The following is a 19,879-nucleotide window of genomic DNA, read 5'->3' on the forward strand; positions in this document are numbered from 1 at the left end:
AATCTGTTTCCGATTAGAGAGTGTGCGCCAGTGTGTACGGGCGTTCTCGTATATGTGCATATGGGCCTCTGCATGTGTGTGTGTGTGTGTGTGTGTGTGTCCTGCTGGAACCACAGAGAGGGGATTAAGGGAGAGAATCACAGGAAAACAGAAGGAGTAAAAAAAAAAGTGACAGAAGGAGAGATGAAAAGAGAGATTGAGAGAGAGAGTCCTCTACAAAGATATACATCTCCTCTCGCCATGACAACACCTCTCCTCCCTGTCACAACTCTTGATACATATGATGGATGGATTTCCTGCCACACTCTGCCTGCTGCTCTGCCTCTTACCCTCGACCTTCTTCTCTCTCACTCCATCTCTATGCCTCCCGCCATCTTTCTCTCTCCATCTCTCCCTCTGTTTTCGATATCTGATTCTGTCCATCTCTCCCTCCATCGATCTCTCTCTCCCTCCACATTTAACCTCTTACCATTCCTCCCTCCTACTCCTCCTCCAGTATCCCTCCCGCCATTGGGCAGCAGACAATGGGTCCATTGTAGGTCCTCTTTTCCTCTCAGACGTAATGCTCTCTCTCTCTCTCTCTCTCTCTCTCTCTCTCTTCTATGTATTTTTACATCTGGGATGCTGTTCACAGAATCCTTATTTTGGAGGAAGAGAGGGAGGGAGAGAGAGAAGGATTGGTAGAGTAAAAGACAGAGGAGGGAAGTCAGACGTAAAGCAGAGTTTTAAGATTTGAGATCCCAGTCGAAGTGGTCCCAGTAATTTTAGTGAAGGCTACTGATGGTTAGAGACTGAATGGTTCTGCTGACACCTAGAGGCCGGCAGGAGAGCTACACCAAAACACAGTGTGTGTGTGTGTGTGTGTGTCTGTGAGAGTGTGAGTGTGTGTGTGTGTGTGTGTGTGTATTACCTGTTTTATGGCGGTCTCCCCCAGCCTGTCAGAGTGCTTGCGGATACTCTCGAGGAAGTCTCGGAGGTGGGTCATGGCCGTGTCTCTGATTTGCGAGCGGAGTAGAGGGGTGTTGTCCGCCATCAGACCACAGAACCGGTACTGTCCGGCTCGGGGCAGATAGGTCTGCTCCAGCTGGCCCAGGGTCCTCAGGGCTGGGTAGTACCTGACACACACACACACACACACACACACACACACACACACACACACACACACACACACACACACACACACACACACACACACACACACACACACACACACACACACACACTTAATGAGAGTAAACCCAATAAGAAAGACAGTGGTACCCAACCTGTGGTTTCGGGGCCCCACTCCTGTCACCTGATATGCATGACTTATAAGCAGTTTTGGTCCCCAATTTGGACATTGGTTTGTGTATGGTGTGCTGTTAAATATTATTAGTAACTTTATCTCTTGTCGGGTGTGTGGTCTCTCCTGTTTTTCTAACGCCTCGTGCCCACTGCACCGTCCGTCAACGGACGTCGGAAGGCGTGGCTGACGGATGGGGGAGCTTTCCAGGGTCGTCAGAGCCCGAGTAGTGTCACAGTGCTTAAATTTGCATACGCATACGACGGATCCACAATGCATTGCGCGTCCGTCCCCATTCAAAGTCAATGGGGATCCGTCAACGGACGGTGCAGTGGGCACGAGGCGTAAATTTGTTAAGTGGTCTGGTGCGTGCCCAGCATCAACATCCGCCACACGTAATACCCTTTACCTGTAGCGTGGGCCTTTCCTCCACTCTGACTCCACTCACTGGCGCTGCTCAACGCTTCCTTCACCGTAATTCGTGCTACTTTGGAATCGTCCCCTTATTTTCCGCACTTGTTATCTGATCCCAATGGTCAGCCTCATCATCATGTAAGTAACTGAGTAAGTAGCAACTGATCCACTCTGATATTACAATAATGGTAGTCAGTCGGTTCCCATTCAGGCACTAGAATGGGAACCGACCCGTCCCAGTTGATGATAATAACATGTGGACCCTAACCTGTGCTGGGCCCAGGCCGGCTCGGGTAGACCTGTGAAGACCTCTAGTTTCTACCAAGTTCAAGTCACTGAACTACAAGAACTCATAGTGCTTTGGCTCCCCCTAGTGGTCAAACCGAACTCTATGACCTCCACCAAGTTATTATTCATCCTTCATCAAAACACACACACACACACACACCTTTTGGCCTCCATCTGCTCCTGTAGTTTGCTGTACATCTCCAGAACTGGAAAATGAACAAATAAGTTTCTGTATGAGTGTGACAGTAACATTGCGTGCGCATTTAAATGTGTGTGGGGTGCGTGTATGTTGGTGGTATTACCAGGTAGACACATTTGTAGCTTGTCTACGGTGCTAGCAATATTTTTCTGCTGTATGCGACATTGTCTTAGTTCCTCCATAGAAGCCATCAGCTGAATAGAAACAGTGATGCATAGACAGAGACAGAAACAGAGAGAGAGACATTTTGAGGTTTCTTCATTTGGTTCTCTGGTGCAGTCACCTGATTGGTTTAATAGCAACATCCATTAGCCAATCAACTCACCCCTTTCCCATCTTGCTGGAGGCGTCGGTCTGTCTCCGTCACCTGACTCTGGAGGTGGGGTATGGATTAGAGAATATTGGAGCAGGAGTGATTGACTCAACCTGTGTTCTGACTGGTCATCAATTAAAAGGGACCCTTTTCACAACCAGCTGTGTTGTTAATTAGCCATTACAATCAATTTTAATGTTGACCTATAAAAGTGACATCCCAAGTGGGAGTGTCCACCCAGATGCATCATGGGTCGATCAGCCAGTCTAAGAATGGACTAGATTTTGATGTTTTATTAAAAACACAGATGGTGGCGGGTTTTTAGAGGTGGCCCTTTGACATAGAGATGATGGCGTGGTGGGCGTTTAAATAATAAGTGTGTATGAAGACAACACTTTTATCTTCATACACACATTACACCAGATCGCAGTGATGGAGTGTTGACTCCCGTTGAAAGGCCATTTTACATCAAATATAAATGTAGCTTGGGATTTCTTTACGTGGCAAAAAAAATAATAAATCATCATTGAGGTGAATGTGACTGTATCACATACAACGTGATTTCAGTTATATTTATTAATCATTAATATGGATAGCAGACACACGATAAGCAAATATTAAGTTGCACCCCGGTACTTGAATATAGGTTGCTTTACTATAATTATTACAATAAATATTAAAAATAATACTTACAATAAGGTGCAATAAGCAGCTGCTTCAACCTACACCTTTCGATCACTACTTTTGATAAGAAATATCAATGTATAAATTTAGATGAAAACTTTTGTCTTTTTTTTGTGTGTGTTTTTAACTTATGTATGTATGTATCTAATGTTGTGAATCAATTTGATCGAATTAAACTAAACTCAACTAAAAGTAAAACTCCAGTATAATTGAATCCTCTTAATACATAGGTAATGTTGGTGAAAGGACTGAGCATTAAGCCCGTCTTCACATGACTGTAAAGAGACTGTTAGGAGATAGATAGACTGTTGAGTATTATTGTTCCTCGATTATCATATGTTATGGCCGACTAACCATAAAGGCCATATAGTTTGTAGGTTGTTGTAATTCGATGCTTTGACGCGTGTGTCGTATCCAATCTTATTCCAAAAGAACCCATAGAACTCACGAGGAAGCAGGATAACTTGTGCGGGGTTTATTTATCCAAAAAAAACAAAAAAATCAGGTAATCCAAGTTTACATGTTCCTCGGTCCAATACCGAATAGATGTTCAAAGTTATGATCCCTTTTGCTTTTACATGTTCATCCAATAGAACATGCCATGGAAACACGACGACGACGACGACGACGAAAAACTTATTTCGATCCACACCTACCAACTTCTCCGTTCTCAAAAAACCAACATAGTAACTTTACTCTAACAGTCATGCGCAGAACCACAAGTTACGGCATTAATCGGTCGTAAAACAACAATAGACAACGCAAACTGACTAAACGCAAAACTAAAACATATTAAGTATTATTCAAAACGTTTCCTTACTTATAGATATAGCACTAAAAATAACACACCTTTACAAATTGAAAATAAACTAAAATTGGCTCTTACATTTCCGGCCCCTATAATTATAAGGCAAGAGGACTTATAATTATACAAAATGCAACATAAACAGCAAGAGCCATTTTACAAATTGAAAAATTCAAAATTACACAAACGCAGTGATATGTGATACACCATTCTCCTTGCATAATTTTACATTTGCATATGAGGCAGAAATATGCCTAACTCCCTAAACAATCAATTGTCCGTTTATAATATAAGGCAAAGCTTATCCACAGGCCTTTCCAATGTACTGGACTTGGTTTTGACCCGCACCCGACGAACAAGCCCTTTAACGTCTGATGTGGTTTGCACCACTCTTCCCAGAAGCCAAGAGCTCCAGGGTGCGTTTTCATCCAGGATCATCACTATGTCTCCTGGCACAAGATTTTGTTTGACTTTAAACCATTTTTTGCGTTCCTGTATGCTGGGCAGGTACTCGCGCACCCACCTCTTCCAAAACAGATCAGCAAGATACTGAGTCTACCTCCATCTGCGTCTAGAGTAGTTGTCATCTTTGCTAAAAAGTCCTGGGGGAAGCAAGGGCTGTTTCTTTAGTAACAGCAGATGATTTGGTGTCAGCGCTTCCAGATCATTTGGATCTCCCGAGGATGTAGTCAGTGGCCTGTCATTAAGTATGCTCTCGACCTCGCATAGCAGTGTCTGTAGGCATTCATCATCTATTGTTTGCTCGTGCAACACTGACTTTATGATTTTTTTTACAGATCTTACTTGCCTCTCCCATACTCCTCCGAAGTGTGGACCGGCAGGCGGGTTGAAAATCCACTGGATACCCTTTTGTGCCAAAGCATCTTGTATTTTGGCTTGATTCCAATGCTTCATAGCTGCCCGCAAATCTTTGTCTGCATTGACTAGGTTGGTGCCGTTGTCCGACCTCATGATTGAAACTTGACCTCTCCTGCACAAGAAGCGACGGAGAGCGTTGAGGCAGGAGTCTGTGTCTAGTGTGTGAGAGACCTCAAGGTGCATGGCACGGGTTGTCAAACAGGTAAACAGCACGCCGTATCTTTTAACGATACTACGACATCTTTTGACTTCCATAGGCCCGAAATAGTCCACGCCTACATTGGTGAAAGGTGGTTTGTCTGCTAGCAGTCTATCTGGTGGTAAGTCATTTTTTGCCCAAAAGCCTTTGCTTGCAATCTTCTGCATGTGACACACCTGGATATGAGTTTTCTCACTGCTGAGTTAGCTGCTGGGACCCAGAATTTCTGGCGTAGGCGAGAAAGCATAAAGTTTCTCCCAGCATGTCCAATCTTCTCATGTATGTCCCGCAGGAGCAGCATTGTGGGATGCACGTCATTTGGCATGATAATGGGATGTTTTGATTCCTAGGCATCGCTGACTTACTGAGGCGACCCCCGACTCTCAGAATGCCATTTTGTAGCACTGGGTCCAGCTTACGGATTGGGCTGTTCGCTTTCACTAGCCATTTCTCTTGTTCCAGTACTGAGATTTCTGTCTTGAACCTGCGGCGTTGGCAGTAACTGATGATCTCCAATTCTGCTTTGTTCAAGTTCTCCACTGTAAGTGGCCCTTTGTTCAATGACAACTTATACTGTTGCATCTTGCTTTTCTTATTATCCACTTGTTTGCTTGAGCCAGTATCATCCTGGGAAACTGCAACCTCCAACTCTTGACGCCTTTTGCTCAAAAGCAGCAGATTTTCTCTGAGTCGGAGCATCCATGCTATAGCTCCTTTTAAACAATGCCAGCTAGAATAGTGGTTCATTAACCTGTCCAAAGTATCAGAGCCTTCGGTGACTGCAGTGCGGTGCACGATGACAGCCTTCCTCACCTCATCATCATCCTCAGAAAGCTTCTCCAAGTCGATCGTTTCTGAACATTGAACGTCTGGAACCTTTAAGACTGACGGCCCTTCAATTGGCTCTAGGGAAATCCTGTTGACTGTGACCTGGTGCTGTTCACTGTCGTCTAACTCACTGTCTCTGTGTTCTCTAAGCGGGCCATTAACGGTCCAACCAAGAACAGTTTTCACAGCATATGGGCCGCTGTCTTGGCTGTGAATAACATTCCATGGCTCAAAGGCTTCATGAACATTATTACCTATAAGAAGCCCTATTTCAGCATCAATGCACGGCAACTTCACTCCCTGAAGATATGGCCACTTTCCCACGTCCTCCTGTGACGGAATATGCTCCTTTGTTACCGGGATGCCTTTTTGGGTGAAAACCTTTGGCAAGTCGATGAAGTTATCTTCCTGAAGTCCACTGACCTCCAAGTCTCTGAGAAGGCAACTTTTCACATGTTTAGTTGAACTCATTGTAGTTAAGACGAGCTCAGTACTCTTTCCCTGAAGATTCAGCTGCCTTGCCAAGGAATCTGTGCAAAACGTAGCAGAGCTCCCAGGGTCAACAAATGCATACGTTTGCACAACTTTGCTACCCCTCTTTGCCTTGACATAGACTGGAAGAATAGCAAGAACACACTTGTCTCCGGCCCCATCACAGGCAATTTTCTTCTGATTTAGACTTACAAGTGCGCTTGAAACTACTGTTTGTTCTGAAAAAGCCTCCTCCTGACTTTCTGCACCTGCCTGTTGGGAAACAGCATCCTTTCTTTGAATGTGCAGCATGCTCGGATGTTTTTGTGAACATACCTGACATGTCATTCTCCTTTTACAGTCCTTACTTACATGCCCTTTAACTAGGCATCCAAAGCAGAGACCAGCCTTCTTGATGAAATCCAGCTTTTCCTTATGTGGTTTTTCTGAAATACCATGGCACTCCACTAGTGTATGATTCTTTTTGCAGAACAAACATGGCTTATTGAGAGTAGCATAGATTGGTGTTCCAATTGCATTCCCTTTTGAATGGTCGTTTTCGCCCTGTTTTCCCTGTTTTGATGCAGCTACATTAGTAGCAAAGCTGCTTCATTTTAGCCTTTCTTGCCTTCTTCCCTCCAGAAACTCTGTTTGTTCTTTCTTTTCAGTTGAGGTGCCTTGTAAATCTCCAAAGAGAGGGTCTGTGGCGATCTTAGCCTGCTTGTCTACAAAGGCAACGAGGTCATTGAATCTCACTCTCCACCGACTCCTTTCCTGAATTTCAAAGGCTTGCGACCTCCACTTTTTTCTGTACTTGTAGGGCAACTTAGAGACGATAACTCTCATGTTGGTGGGGTTATCAAGCTCGTCCATATAATCCATATCCTGCAAGGCGTGACAGCAACTCAGAAGGAAAACTGAAAAGTTGTTGAGTGCCTTTGCATCCTCTGACTTTATTTGCGGCCACTTAAACACCTTTTCCAATAGCGCAGTGGCGATTTTCAGTGGGTTGCCATAGCGATCCTCCAACAGGTCCATGGCTTGCTGGTAACCATGGTCAGCAGGCATGTGCTGACAGCCCTTTACGAGGTCTTGTGGCTCACCTTTTGTATATTGCTCTAAAAAGTACAACTTATCTGCACTGTTGTCAGATCTTGAGTCCACTGTGTGCTGGAACGCTTTCAGAAAGGATCTGAAGTCAAGTGGGTCGCCACTGAACACAGGAACATCCCGCTGTGGCAGGCGAGCCAACTGCTGACTTTTTACAAGCAGCTCTGTGATATCGTTCTGCTGCTTCATGACGTTGCAGATGTCATTTGCAGCGCTACCTTGTTGCTGCGGAAACCCGCTGGCTGATTGGTAAGTATTGTCCGCCTTTAGCAACTTTGGTCTAGCTCCAGCGAACGCATAGGACTTGACTGGCAGCTTTACATCCAATGTTTTGGCTGGGGAACTATTTTCTGCTTGCTGCTCTGCAGGAGTGCGTGGCGTGTTGGCATACTCGTATGTGATATCACCCTTTTCCTGGGCGTCATATTCTTCGTAAATCTTGATTTTAGCATTAGACATAGCCAAAGCCGTTTTAATTTTCAACTCCTCCTGCTCTGCTTTGAGCTGAGCCTCCTTTAATTCTAACGCTTGTTTTTGCTTAAGCCCAGCCGCCTTGGCTTCCAGAGCTTCGCGCTTAGCTTCTTCCTTTAAGCGTGCAGACGACGCTGATGACGCATTGGAACGTCCACTGCCAGACTTGGAAATACTGGAACGTGTCACAATAGAAACACTGTCCATATGAGCAACTCCAAACTTCACATGCTTGAGTAAGTTCAACATCCTTAATCCACACATCAGCTGCTTTGATAAAGCTCTGAAATTTATCTGCTTTAGGTTCGTACCAATCATCCTGATCGACACTCTTTTCATCCTCATTAAGATGAAGCAGAACTGCAGTGTTACATTTCTTGAAATCCTCAAAAAGTGTTTTGAAATATTCCATCCTGTCTTTAACTTCCTCCAAGTTAAGGCCATTTTCCATTAACTCTTCAACTCTGTTAGACTTTCCAGTAAATTGCCTTAATCTTCCTCTTCTTGCATTAATACAGTCATGCAACTTTCCACTCACAGTTTTTTCTGTGTCTTCGACCGCCCTCTTTTGGTCATCATCCGCAACTGCACCATTTGCAACCGCTTCGCCGTTGGCTGGCTCAGCCATGACGTAGCCAGCCCCAAACAGCTCACGGCAGTTGCTCTTTTAAGGATACTGGAATCAGGAACTAACGTGAAACAGCCAACGTCCAGCCATAAAAGGTAACAATGTATCCACTGTCAATTTAGCGCTTTATACTCCTTATTTCTTCTTTGATCACTGTCGGCAATCCAAAGTAGTCAGGTGCGCTATCCAACGGCTCCAGAAATTAGCCTGATCTCTCGGGCTCGTTATCCAAACACCATCTGTCCATTTCGAAAGTTTTTGACTTAATGTTATGGCCGACTAACCATAAAGGCCATATAGTTTGTAGGTTGTTGTAATTCGATGCTTTGACGCGTGTGTCGTATCCAATCTTATTCCAAAAGAACCCATAGAACTCCCGAGGAAGCAGGATAACTTGTGCGGGGTTTATTTATCCAAAAAAAACAAAAACATCAGGTAATCCAAGTTTACATGTTCTTCGGTCCAATACCGAATAGATGTTCAAAGTTATGATCCCTTTTGCTTTTACATGTTCATCCAATAGAACATGCCATGGAAACACGACGACGACGACGAAAAACTTATTTCGATCCACACCTACCAACTTCTCCGTTCTCAAAAAACCAACATAGTAACTTTACTCTAACAGTCATGCGCAGAACCACAAGTTACGGCATTAATCGGTCGTAAAACAACAATAGACAACGCAAACTGACTAAACGCAAAACTAAAACATATTAAGTATTATTCAAAACGTTTCCTTACTTATAGATATAGCACTAAAAATAACACACCTTTACAAATTGAAAATAAACTAAAATTGGCTTTTACATCATAGGAATACGCTGCATTATTTGCTTCCCCGGCTGATCGTTTTTTAACGTGCATTCAAACTTTCTTGTTCATCAGGCGTGACGTTACAAGCACATTCCGTTATAAAATACGAGCAGGCCCAGGCGATAAGGGCGAGATTCGCTTACGATGGCCAAAACAATCATTTGAATCGTTCATTTATATTGAAAAGTTGAAAATGTATATACAGTATAGAGATATTTGTTTTTATTCTTGTATTAATATTTGACGCCCAAAATGGCCCTTACACACACACACACACACACACACACACACACACACACACACACACACACACACACACACACACACACACACACACACACCTCCCTCACCTTGAGTTTGTGTGCCTCTCCGCGGACTTTGAGCAGCTCAGTGATTGAGTCCACGAAGCCCTGGAAGTGGTGGTTACACATCCTCTCAATGTCCCGGTCATGGCTCCGGATCCTCCCGTCCAGCTTCCCCATGAACACACCGTGCTCCTCTCCATCGTACACCGACCTGGGGACAGAGACTGTGTTATGGACCAGGAGGGAGAGAGACTGTGCTATGGACCAGGAGGGAGAGAGACTGTGTTATGGACCAGGAGGGAGAGAGACTATGTTAGAGACCAGGAGGGAGAGAGACTGTGTTATGGACCAGGAGGGAGAGAGACTGTGTTAGAGACCAGGAGGGAGAGAGACTGTGTTATGGACCAGGAGGGAGAGAGACTGTGTTATGGACCAGAAGGGAGAGAGACTATGTTAGAGACCAGGAGGGAGAGAGACTGTGTTATGGACCAGGAGGGAGAGAGACTGTGTTAGAGACCAGGAGGGAGAGAGACTGTGTTATGGACCAGGAGGGAGAGAGACTGTGTTATGGACCAGAAGGGAGAGAGACTGTGTTATGGACCAGGAGGGAGAGAGACTATGTTATACACTGACCTATGGAGAGAGACTGTGTTATAGACCAGGAGGGAGAGAGACTATAATATACACAGAGCTGGGGAGAGGGAGACTATGTTAGAGAGAGAGAGAGAGAGAGAGAGAGAGAGAGAGAGAGAGAGAGAGAGAGAGAGAGAGAGAAAGAGAGAGAGAGAGAGAGAGAGAGAGAGAGAGAGACTATGTTAGAGAGAGAAAGAGAGAGAGAGAGAGACTATGTTAGAGAGAGAGACTATGTTAGAGAGAGAGAGAGAGAGAGAGAGAGAGAGAGAGAGAGAGAGAGAGAGAGACTATGTTAGAGAGAGAAAGAGAGAGAGAGAGACTATGCTAGAGAGAGAGAGCGAGAGCGAGAGATGGAGAGACTTATACACTGACTGGGAAGAATAATAACTATATTACAGACCTAGAGAGAGCGATTGGAAACCAAATGTCTACTACAGTCTATTCTGTAGAGAGAAACATGCCTCTAATCCCTACCTGCTCATAAATGTCTCTATCTGAAGTCACTGTGGTTTAAAAATGAAATAACTGTGGGTACAGCACAAGTCCAGTAGGGGATGTGACAGGTATACAATAGAGCTGCCCAGTACAACCACCACAGTCCTCTACTGTTTATACTGGGAGCTTCCCAATGTATGACCACAGTATTATACTGGTTATACAGGGGAGCTTGCCAGTACAACAACATTATTCTAATGGTTGTACTCAGAACTGCCCAATACAACCAGTCTTCTAGTGGGAGCTGCTTTGGAGAAGGGCTCTCTTGCTCTTATTGTTACTCTTACACAAAAGTTGAAAGGTGGTGAACCAAGACAGGGGATACGTCTGATATTAGCTCAACAGAGAGAGACAAAGAGAGAGCGCAATCCAGAAGTACTTTAATAACGACGGGTATGTCAAAGAGCTCTGCGGTGGACGTGTTGCAGCTGGCAGGGAGACTCTGTTGAAACACTTGGACACACACAGAGAGACTGCTGTGAACCTACACTGAGAATAACACCACATTGCCCTGGTGACACATTAGAGAAGGCTGGACCTCACCCACACACACACACACACACACACACACACACACACACACACACACACACACACATCGAAGATAAGTGGTGCGGGTTTGATTTGTTGTGGAATATTGAGTGTGTGTTCCTGTGTGCTTTTCTTTCCAATGACGCTGTGAGTGCCGTACACACACACACACACACACACACACACACACACACACACACACACACACACACACACACACACACACACACACACACACACACACACACACACACACACACCTGAATATGGCCTTCCTCTTGTTGACAAAGAAATGACCAACCTTTACAATAGAGCCAGACTGACGCCAACAGCTTCCTTTACACACAAAAACATAAATACAGCAGCAGAGAGGAACACAGGCACACGCCAAAACATTTAAAACATTAAAAGGATGCCTTGAGGAGTTTATGTTTGCGTTTGAATGTCACTTCTGTATCCATTGTACGTTTTGTTGCTGCAGCGAAATACAACGAAGCCCTTTGAACTGAAGAGAGAAATAGAGAGGAAGAGAGAGAAATAGAGAGGAAGAGAGAGAAATAGAAAGGAAGAGAGAGAAATAGAGAGGAAGAGAGAGAAATAGAGAGGAAGAGAGGGAAATAGAGAGGGAGAGAGAAATAGAGAGAAAGAGAGAGAAATAGAGAGGAAGAGAGAGAAATAGAGAGGAAGAGAGAGGGAAATAGAGAGGAAGAGAGAAATAGAGAGGAAGAGACAGAGAAATAGAGAGGAAGAGAGAGAAATAGAGAGGAAGAGAGAGAAATAGAGAGGAAGAGAGAGAAATAGAGAGGAAGACAGATGTAGAGAAGAAGAGAGAGAAATAGAGAGGAAGAGAGAGAAATAGAGAGGAAGAGAGGGAAATAGAGAGGAAGAGACAGAAATAGAGAGGAAGAGAGAGAAATAGAGAGGAAGAGAGAAATAGAGAGGAAGAGAGAGAAATAGAGACAAAGGGAGAGAAAGAGGGGTAGAGAGAGAAATAGAGAGGAAGAGAGAAAGAGAGGAAGAGAGAGAAATAGAGACGAAGAAAGAGAGAGAGGAAGAGATGAAGAGAGAAAGAGAGCAGAAGAGATAAATAGAAAGAGAGGGAGAGAGAGAAAAAGAGAGAAACATAAATTGAGAGAAGAGAGAGAAAGACAGAGAGTAGGGCACTTTAATAAACAATGCCTTAATGCAATTTGCAGTAATGGAATGTTGTAGTTCAAGTACACTTTCACTTTCAATTCCTTTCTAATTTCAAAATTGCACTTTTGAGACTTTGAGACAGTTTTGTTTACAGCTCAAGTTTAACCTGTCCAATTTACAAGTTTGCACTTAAAACCTGTTGTTTAAGATGAAGAGAAAAAATAAAGTACATTTGTATTTTGTAACACAGTTGAGCCACTTTCATTATTTAAGAGCAGATTGAATCAAATCAAATCGAATCGTGATTAATCGATTCAGAACCATATGAGTCGAAATCGAATCGATTTAGGAAATTGAGAGAGCTGCTTGTCCGCATTCTTCTTTCATCGTCTCTTCTGATGACATCATCAACGTTGGACAACAATCTATTTCAACACTTGGCCTCAACTGAAGAAAATACATGCATTTTAAGATGTTATAGGAATTCTGGCAATTAAATATTTCACAATACAACTCTGAAGAGAGCTTCTACAGCTCATCCAATCAGGAAGTGTGTGGGCAGGTCTACTGTACCACCTCCACCTTTATTTGATTTGCCCTGCATGGTTTTTGATTGGGTGGAGTAAATTATGCAAAACAAATTGGGTAGTAGTCCAGTCGGATAGTAGCAGTAAGCACTGTACTGTAACCTCTTAAAGTCCTCCCTCAGTCTACAAGTTTCAGTATCTCAACATCTCATTGGGAAGCTGTTTGTGAGAGAGAGAGAGGGAGAGAGAGAGTGAGTACACAAGCCAGTGGAACACACCCTGCTGAGTCATCAGGCTAGCTTTGGACACACACACAGACTTTATGACAGCTGGCAAAATAACGTCTCGTACCGCATCACACAGACTGAGGAGTGTGTTTGTGTGGCTAGGCATTAATGACAGGGAAGCTCTCTGTTCCCTGCGTAAGGTGCGCTCGCACACACACACACACACACACACACACACACACACACACACACACACACACACACACACCCTGCCTGTCTTAACAGGTTGGTTGCTCCACATTCACCCAACAAAACTTATCAGGCATGATGAAAAAATAAAAACATACTGCTTTGGTTTGAAAATACTAGTTATCTAAAGAACCATTAGAGAGACAGGCAGGCAGGCAGTTAGATAAGGGGTCAGACAGAAAGACAGGCAGACATGCAGGCTCAGCAGCAGGTGACCAGGGTATAAATAGTATTCACACGAGAAAGTGACAGACCTGAGCGGTGACATCGCTGTAGGGAGGGGGAGAGGTGAGGAAAGAGGGAGGGGAGTGAGGAAGGTGTGAGTGAGGGGGGTGAGGAGGATGTCTGACAGTGAGGGAGGGAAATACTGTAGACTAAATCCAGAGTTGAAAAGCTGAAGGAGGAGAGATAGCAGCCGGGTAGAGGACTGAAACAAAGCCTGATTCTAATCAGATTCTTATCATTAATATGTATAATTTAATACACACTTTATCCAAGTATTTTTGGTTGATTCTGGTGTTCGAGTCTGATAGAGGGCGATGATTCTTGAACATGTATAGGTCAACAATCAAAATCAATAGGAAAATGCCCACCACAAGGGCATTTTCATATACAAAATCCCTCATTATGACGCTCATACAAAACGACCCAAGACAACTAGGTTGCTGAGCTGAAACCGTGGGGTTAGTGTACACTTGAAGGAGAAGGTAGAGGTGGGACAGTACAGAGATGGGAGGCCCCAGTAGGAGTAATGGTACACTTGCTCCAGGATGCCGACAGGTAGTCTGCGGATGTAGGGGATTGAACCAATACACATTTATGCTTAAATGACACACACACACACACACACACACAGTCTTATAAACAACATCAACAGCTGGAGAGAGAGAGAGAGAGAGAGAGAGAGAGAGAGAGAGAGAGAGAGAGAGAGAGAGAGAGAGAGAGAGAGAGAGAGAGAGAGAGATAACCATACACAAACAGCCTCTTGTTTCCTATCCAAGGACAGCACATTGAAATTGGTGTGAAGATGCTTCCTGCTACCACTACACAATGTAACAACTGTTTAGAACTGATAATGATGACTTAGATCTTGGCCCTCACTGAATCGTCTTGCTGTGTTGCGAGTTTGTGACTTCACTCTTCAACAACTATTTAAAAGCAATTAAAAACAACACCAGACAAAAAGTTGTTGTTTTGGTTAGAGTTGATACAAGACACACACACACACACACACACACACACACACACAAAATAATAATTCTTTAAGTGCTTTGCATTGACTTATATGTGTCGGGCTCATACATTCCATCAGCTGAGAGATGCTGCGTGACGTCATGAAGAGGTCTACGGGGACCCTGTGTGACGTCACGAACACAACACGGTCAGAGGCTAGGAGTGATCGTTAGAGTGTTTGGTTTCATTTCACGTCCACTGTCAAACAAATCACCTTTTCCCGAAACAAGTAGTAAGCTTGACCGTTTTTGCTAACCACTGCAGCCTCTAAGCTTCACTTCCCCTGATGAGTTACTCCAAACACTCAGTGCACTGGAGTTCAGGGAGAAGTTCACTTAACTTCCAGCCTGCTCACCACAACAAGACAGACCAGCTCCCCTCACGCATCAAAATCGTCAAACGTAACCAACTCCAACAACAGTACTTGGGGGTAACAAGTAACTATTATTATTGTTGTTAGCGGGACATTAGCAAGGCTGGAACAACACTTGTAGTTTGGAGCCGCAAGGAGCGGCTAACTTGTTAGGCTAACAGCTAGCCTCATTCTGTCAGTCTGGTAACAAACCGGCTGACAGCCCGAGTGTTAGTGATTATTCTCCCCGGTCTTACCGGAGGGTAGGCCCGATACAGTTGGTGTCGGTGCTTTCGATCTCTCGTAGGATCCGCTCGTGCTCCGCGGCGGTTTCTACGCTCGACATCCCGGGTGTTGATGCGACCTGGGGGACCAAGTCGCTCCGAGCTACACACACACAGGGAGGTGCTCCATTACTCGTCCACACGCAGTACGGCCGGGCGGGGCCTCGGTCGCTCGCTCGCTCTCTTTCTCTCTCTAGTCAAAAAAAAAAAGTTTATCACATGTATAACATCTTCGGGTACGGCAGGTGGCGATGTGTTCCTTCAAACAAAGCTAGCAAAAACTGGGACTTTAAGACAATAATCCAGGGGTATCATTCAACGACAGTGGTTCTTTGTCTAGCGCTTTTTAAAATTGTGACGGTAAAAACAAAGTATAACTGACCAACACAGGCACCCTAAGCAAAGAACATTGCAATTATTGACTTGACCTGGGAAGGTAAACAACAAATGTCTGGAAAGACTCTCACAGAGAGGCATCTAGAACCTGATTGGGAACCCTGAATAGGGCATATTTATATTGTATTTTTATTTATTTTATATATTGATTGTTGCTAATATCAAATAAGATTAGATATTTCTTGATTGTATACAATGATGTGGCATTATACATCTCAGTCAATCTCAATCATCATAGTTTGCAAAAAAGGTATTAATTAATTAATGTAGCCTACCTGATTTGTCATCCGTGAGGAGGATGTATTGTAGGGCGATTGTATAATGTCTGTTCTGTGTCCAGGTACGGGGGTCCGTACCTGGAGCCTGGTGAAAAACAATGCTGAAAGACAGCTTATACTATTCAGTCTGCCTGTCAGTCTGATTATCTTTGTGCCTCTTTATCAGTTGGATCATTCCTTGTGCCCAGCAGTGAATTAACTGCTGAAGGTAACAGCACACCCTCTGGTGGTAAGAGGCCAGTACCGCAGGATGCTGTTAAGGTACAGTACTGATTTATAGACACAATATAGTACAGTACTGTTACACAGAGAAAACAGTCATCTACATTTTTAAATACCATCAACAGGTTAGTAGTGGATAGTCCAGTGTTTAGGATGTTTGACTCCCAGCTGAAAGGTTCTGAGTCCAAGTCCAAAATTCCACAGTCAACGTAGGCAACATTAAGTAGGAACTTCTGTGTGACATGCTATAATTTAATGTGTGTTTAACTTAAACATAATATAATGTGTGTCCTATTTCTTTCTGCTCCCTTGTTGCAAGGCAGCAGAGTTTTGGTTGCTAGAGGGACAGTCGTAACCTAGAAACAGGTCCTGGCCAGCCATTGGACAGATTGAGGTTCATTAATGTAGCTAAAATAAAAGTCACTATATTATATATAGTAATACACACTATATTACAAAATAATTAAAAGTAATTTAGTGAGTTTCCTCAGTAAGTCTCTCCTTATTTTGTGTAAGTGCATGTTTACATGCTAGTGGAAGATAATTTGTGACGGTTGAGGTCCCTTCATATTAGCTACCGTTTCATAAACATCGCTTGTGATCCGTAGCTTTTGATCCATGCTATGACTTGATTGCAGCCATAACATTTTAGTTTCTCCAAAAATTATATTGTATAAAAATACAGAGTATGTCACACACAAACATTTCACTGCACATCCTGTATGAATATGTGACAAATAAAAACCTTTGATTCTTGATCTTGAACCTTGTATTTTGTGATTGAGTAACTTTTAAATTATCCTCAATTCTTAAACTATAAATGTGTGAGAACCCTGCGGGCTGTAGTGTAAAATAAGTTTAGAAATACTAGTGGTCGCTGAGTCTTGGATGAGAGACAGGACTGATGGGAGGAGCAGGCCTCGGATGTAGCCCAGAACCATGCTGCAAGAGGGGGGAGGGGGGCTATGTTCCAAGAGTAGGTGCAGGCATCTGAGCCCGAAGGATGGTTGGGATGTGTCCCCAGGGAGCTAGACATGATGGTAGCAAGCGGTGGATCTAAAGGTGCCAAAGGGCGAGCGTTGGACGCTGAGGCCCACAACATCAAGTGTCGGATCCAGGCTGGGTATGACATTCCACCAAGCCCATCCAACTCTTATCCAACTCTTGACCTTCCCATCTGGGGGAAGGTCGAGTCCCCAACCCTCTGTGCCAGAGGATAGGGACCCTGTATCTTATTCACAAAAAAATATGGTTTTATTTGAAGTGATTTCCAGTTCCATTGAGTTATGTTAAATAATAAAGATGCTTGGATAAATGCATGAATGCAACACAGTTTTTTCTGAAATTTGATGACTTGATTTGTCATCCTTGGGGGTCCTATTAAAAACAGGTGGAATTTTCTCGAATTGGCCTCTTATAGACCTTTCACACATGTAAAACAAATCACAACGGTCAAGTCTACTAAGCGTACCGAAAGCCGACCATTCGGTGGATAATCCCCGGTTGGCCTCTATGCGTGGAAATGACTGAATCCGCACCCTCCTGAGTTTACCTAGAATTTAAGAGCCAGAGAATTCACAAGGAGCGAGTGGGCGTGTTGCTGACATATCGATGACGTTTCTATCATGCGACTGGCACGAAGCCGGGAGAATACGAAGCGTGAAGAAGAACAAAAGACAACAACAATAATGGTTCATTGGCAAGACGAAGAGATTCGTCAACTTCTGAGGGTAAGGGCAAAGGCTGAAATCTCCAGACAAATAGTAGGAACGGCAAGAGACTCTGTTGTTTATGACCAAATTACGAAAGGCCTACGCGAAAAAGGGATAATCCGAACCAAGGCTCAGGTAAACACCAAATTGAAAGCTCTTAAAAAGCAATACCAAACGTTCGTCGACCGTAAAGGCCGTGGTGGAAACGGCGATGAAACATGGTGCTATTTAGGTTTGTGCGAGGCCATATGGGGATCGAGTCACTCGCCGAGACCTGTGGCTTTGGGCTTGAGCCAGGAAATGGCGTCCACCTCCAGAAGCACGGAGGAGGCCTCCTCCCCGAGTACCCCCGAACCACCAAGCAGCGACAATGACGAGAAGCCTTCAGTAGCTGATCTGTCGATCAAGGATTCGGGTTGTAGTACAGGTACGATTATATTGGACCATTTAATGCCGTTATTTTACTCGTGTAGCCTAGATAGTTGCATTATAAAGAGCAAAACATAAGTTATGGATTATGTAGCTTCACCCCCTGCATGTGTTTTAGTGTGCTCACCACCTACTGCGAGTGTATAAATGACCATGTAGGCTGCATGATGATTAAAGCCTATCTTATCTTACAGAATGGACCGTTCCTGATGAAGAACCACCTAGGAAGAAGTCGAGGAACAAGACAAACTTGGAAAGGCAATCCGCAGAGGTGAGGCGCGTCTTCAACGATATGGACAAGGACTTCCACGAGCGAGAGCGGCTCCGGCTGCTCGAGGAGCGGGAGTACGAGGAGCGGTGGCGGCGAGAGCAGCAGGAGCGGGAGGACCGTCGCCACAGAGAGGAGATGGCCGTTCTTCAGGACATGACCTCTATACTCCGGCAAATGGCCCAAGCCCAGCAGCAGGTGGCGGACGCGCAGCCTCCACCCCTTCCCTCGGTGAACAACTCCTGGAGCCAAGAACGGCTCCGGCTGCTCGAGGAGCGGGAGTTCATGGAGCGGCTCCGCAGAGAGGAGCAGGAGCGCGAGAACAGGCAACGGAGGGAGGAGATGGCGGTTCTTAAGGACTTGACCTCGACACTCCGACAAATGACCCAGGCCCAGCAGATGCCGGCCACGCAACCTCCACCCCTGCCCTCGGTAAACAACACCTGGGGCCCAGACCAGCTTCAGCTGTTGCAGGAGTAGGTGGAGCAGAGGAGGAAGAGTGGCTGCACAGCGCCGTATGGATGAGGCTCATGTGAAATGCTCCAAGATGAGACCGTCCGTCAATTTCAGCCGAGCTGAGCCGGGCTGGGCTATTCATGTCTGCTGGTTATCGTGGTTACACATAGACACAAGGCCGTTAAACCGTGTAGTACCTTTCTCCACATCTGTTCGTTGCTAGTTTGTTTTTGGTTTTACAGTTCTCTATTTTATGCTATTTTAAGTGATGTACAGTACCATGAGTTATGTCATGGGATGAATAACGTTTTGAGATAAATGCACAAATGCAACACTTGTTGTTCAATATGACACCTGTGTTATATCTATAAACATGGGGATAATACTGTACTCTGCCATTTTCTATTTTTCACTCTTTTTTTCACTTGATAGATAAAATACGTTGTCTGAAGACTAATTTGTTGTCCGATTTCTTCGATGCATCTTTTGAAAATATTGGAAATGTATAAGCTATTCATATCGAGCATCTCAGGCCAAAACAAGTAACCACTATGCCTCAAAAGTTGCCTTATTATGAAATTTAGATTTTTCATCATTGAGGAGCCCTTAAAAATTCCCTCGACAATAACTAGTTCTTCCCAAGGTCGAAACCCCTTTGAAACCAAAAAAAGAATCGCATGTTTGCTCATATAATGCTCATTTAAAAGTCACAAAGCCTTTAGTGATGCAAAAAGGAAACGGGGTGAATAATCAAA

The 19,879-nt window shown here is 44.3% G+C and overlaps 2 protein-coding genes across 2 annotated transcripts in view; one reads left to right on the forward strand and one right to left on the reverse strand.

Moving 5' to 3' along the window:
* Positions 1-15,493, reverse strand: part of exoc6b (exocyst complex component 6B) — a 52,004-nt gene extending 36,511 nt beyond the window's left edge. The window contains exons 1-6 of the mRNA XM_079757755.1: positions 15,337-15,493; positions 9,741-9,906; positions 2,512-2,559; positions 2,290-2,380; positions 2,148-2,193; positions 911-1,115 (exon numbers count right to left, since the gene is read on the reverse strand). Of these exons, the coding sequence (XP_079613881.1) occupies positions 911-1,115; positions 2,148-2,193; positions 2,290-2,380; positions 2,512-2,559; positions 9,741-9,906; positions 15,337-15,425 (645 nt within the window). The 5' untranslated portion in view covers positions 15,426-15,493. The remainder of the gene's footprint in view (positions 1-910; positions 1,116-2,147; positions 2,194-2,289; positions 2,381-2,511; positions 2,560-9,740; positions 9,907-15,336) is intronic.
* Positions 15,494-17,890: 2,397 nt separating this feature from the next.
* Positions 17,891-19,850, forward strand: LOC307090812 (uncharacterized protein). The gene is made up of 2 exons (XM_079757597.1): positions 17,891-18,398; positions 18,595-19,850. The coding sequence occupies exons 1-2, from the start codon at positions 17,948-17,950 to the stop codon at positions 19,146-19,148; spliced, it is 1,005 nt and encodes a 334-aa protein (XP_079613723.1). The 5' UTR covers positions 17,891-17,947; the 3' UTR covers positions 19,149-19,850.
* Positions 19,851-19,879: the final 29 nt, after the last annotated feature.

Source organism: Pollachius pollachius (assembly GCF_949987615.1).
Source record: "Pollachius pollachius genome assembly, chromosome: 20".
NCBI classification, from domain to species: Eukaryota; Metazoa; Chordata; class Actinopteri; order Gadiformes; family Gadidae; genus Pollachius; species Pollachius pollachius.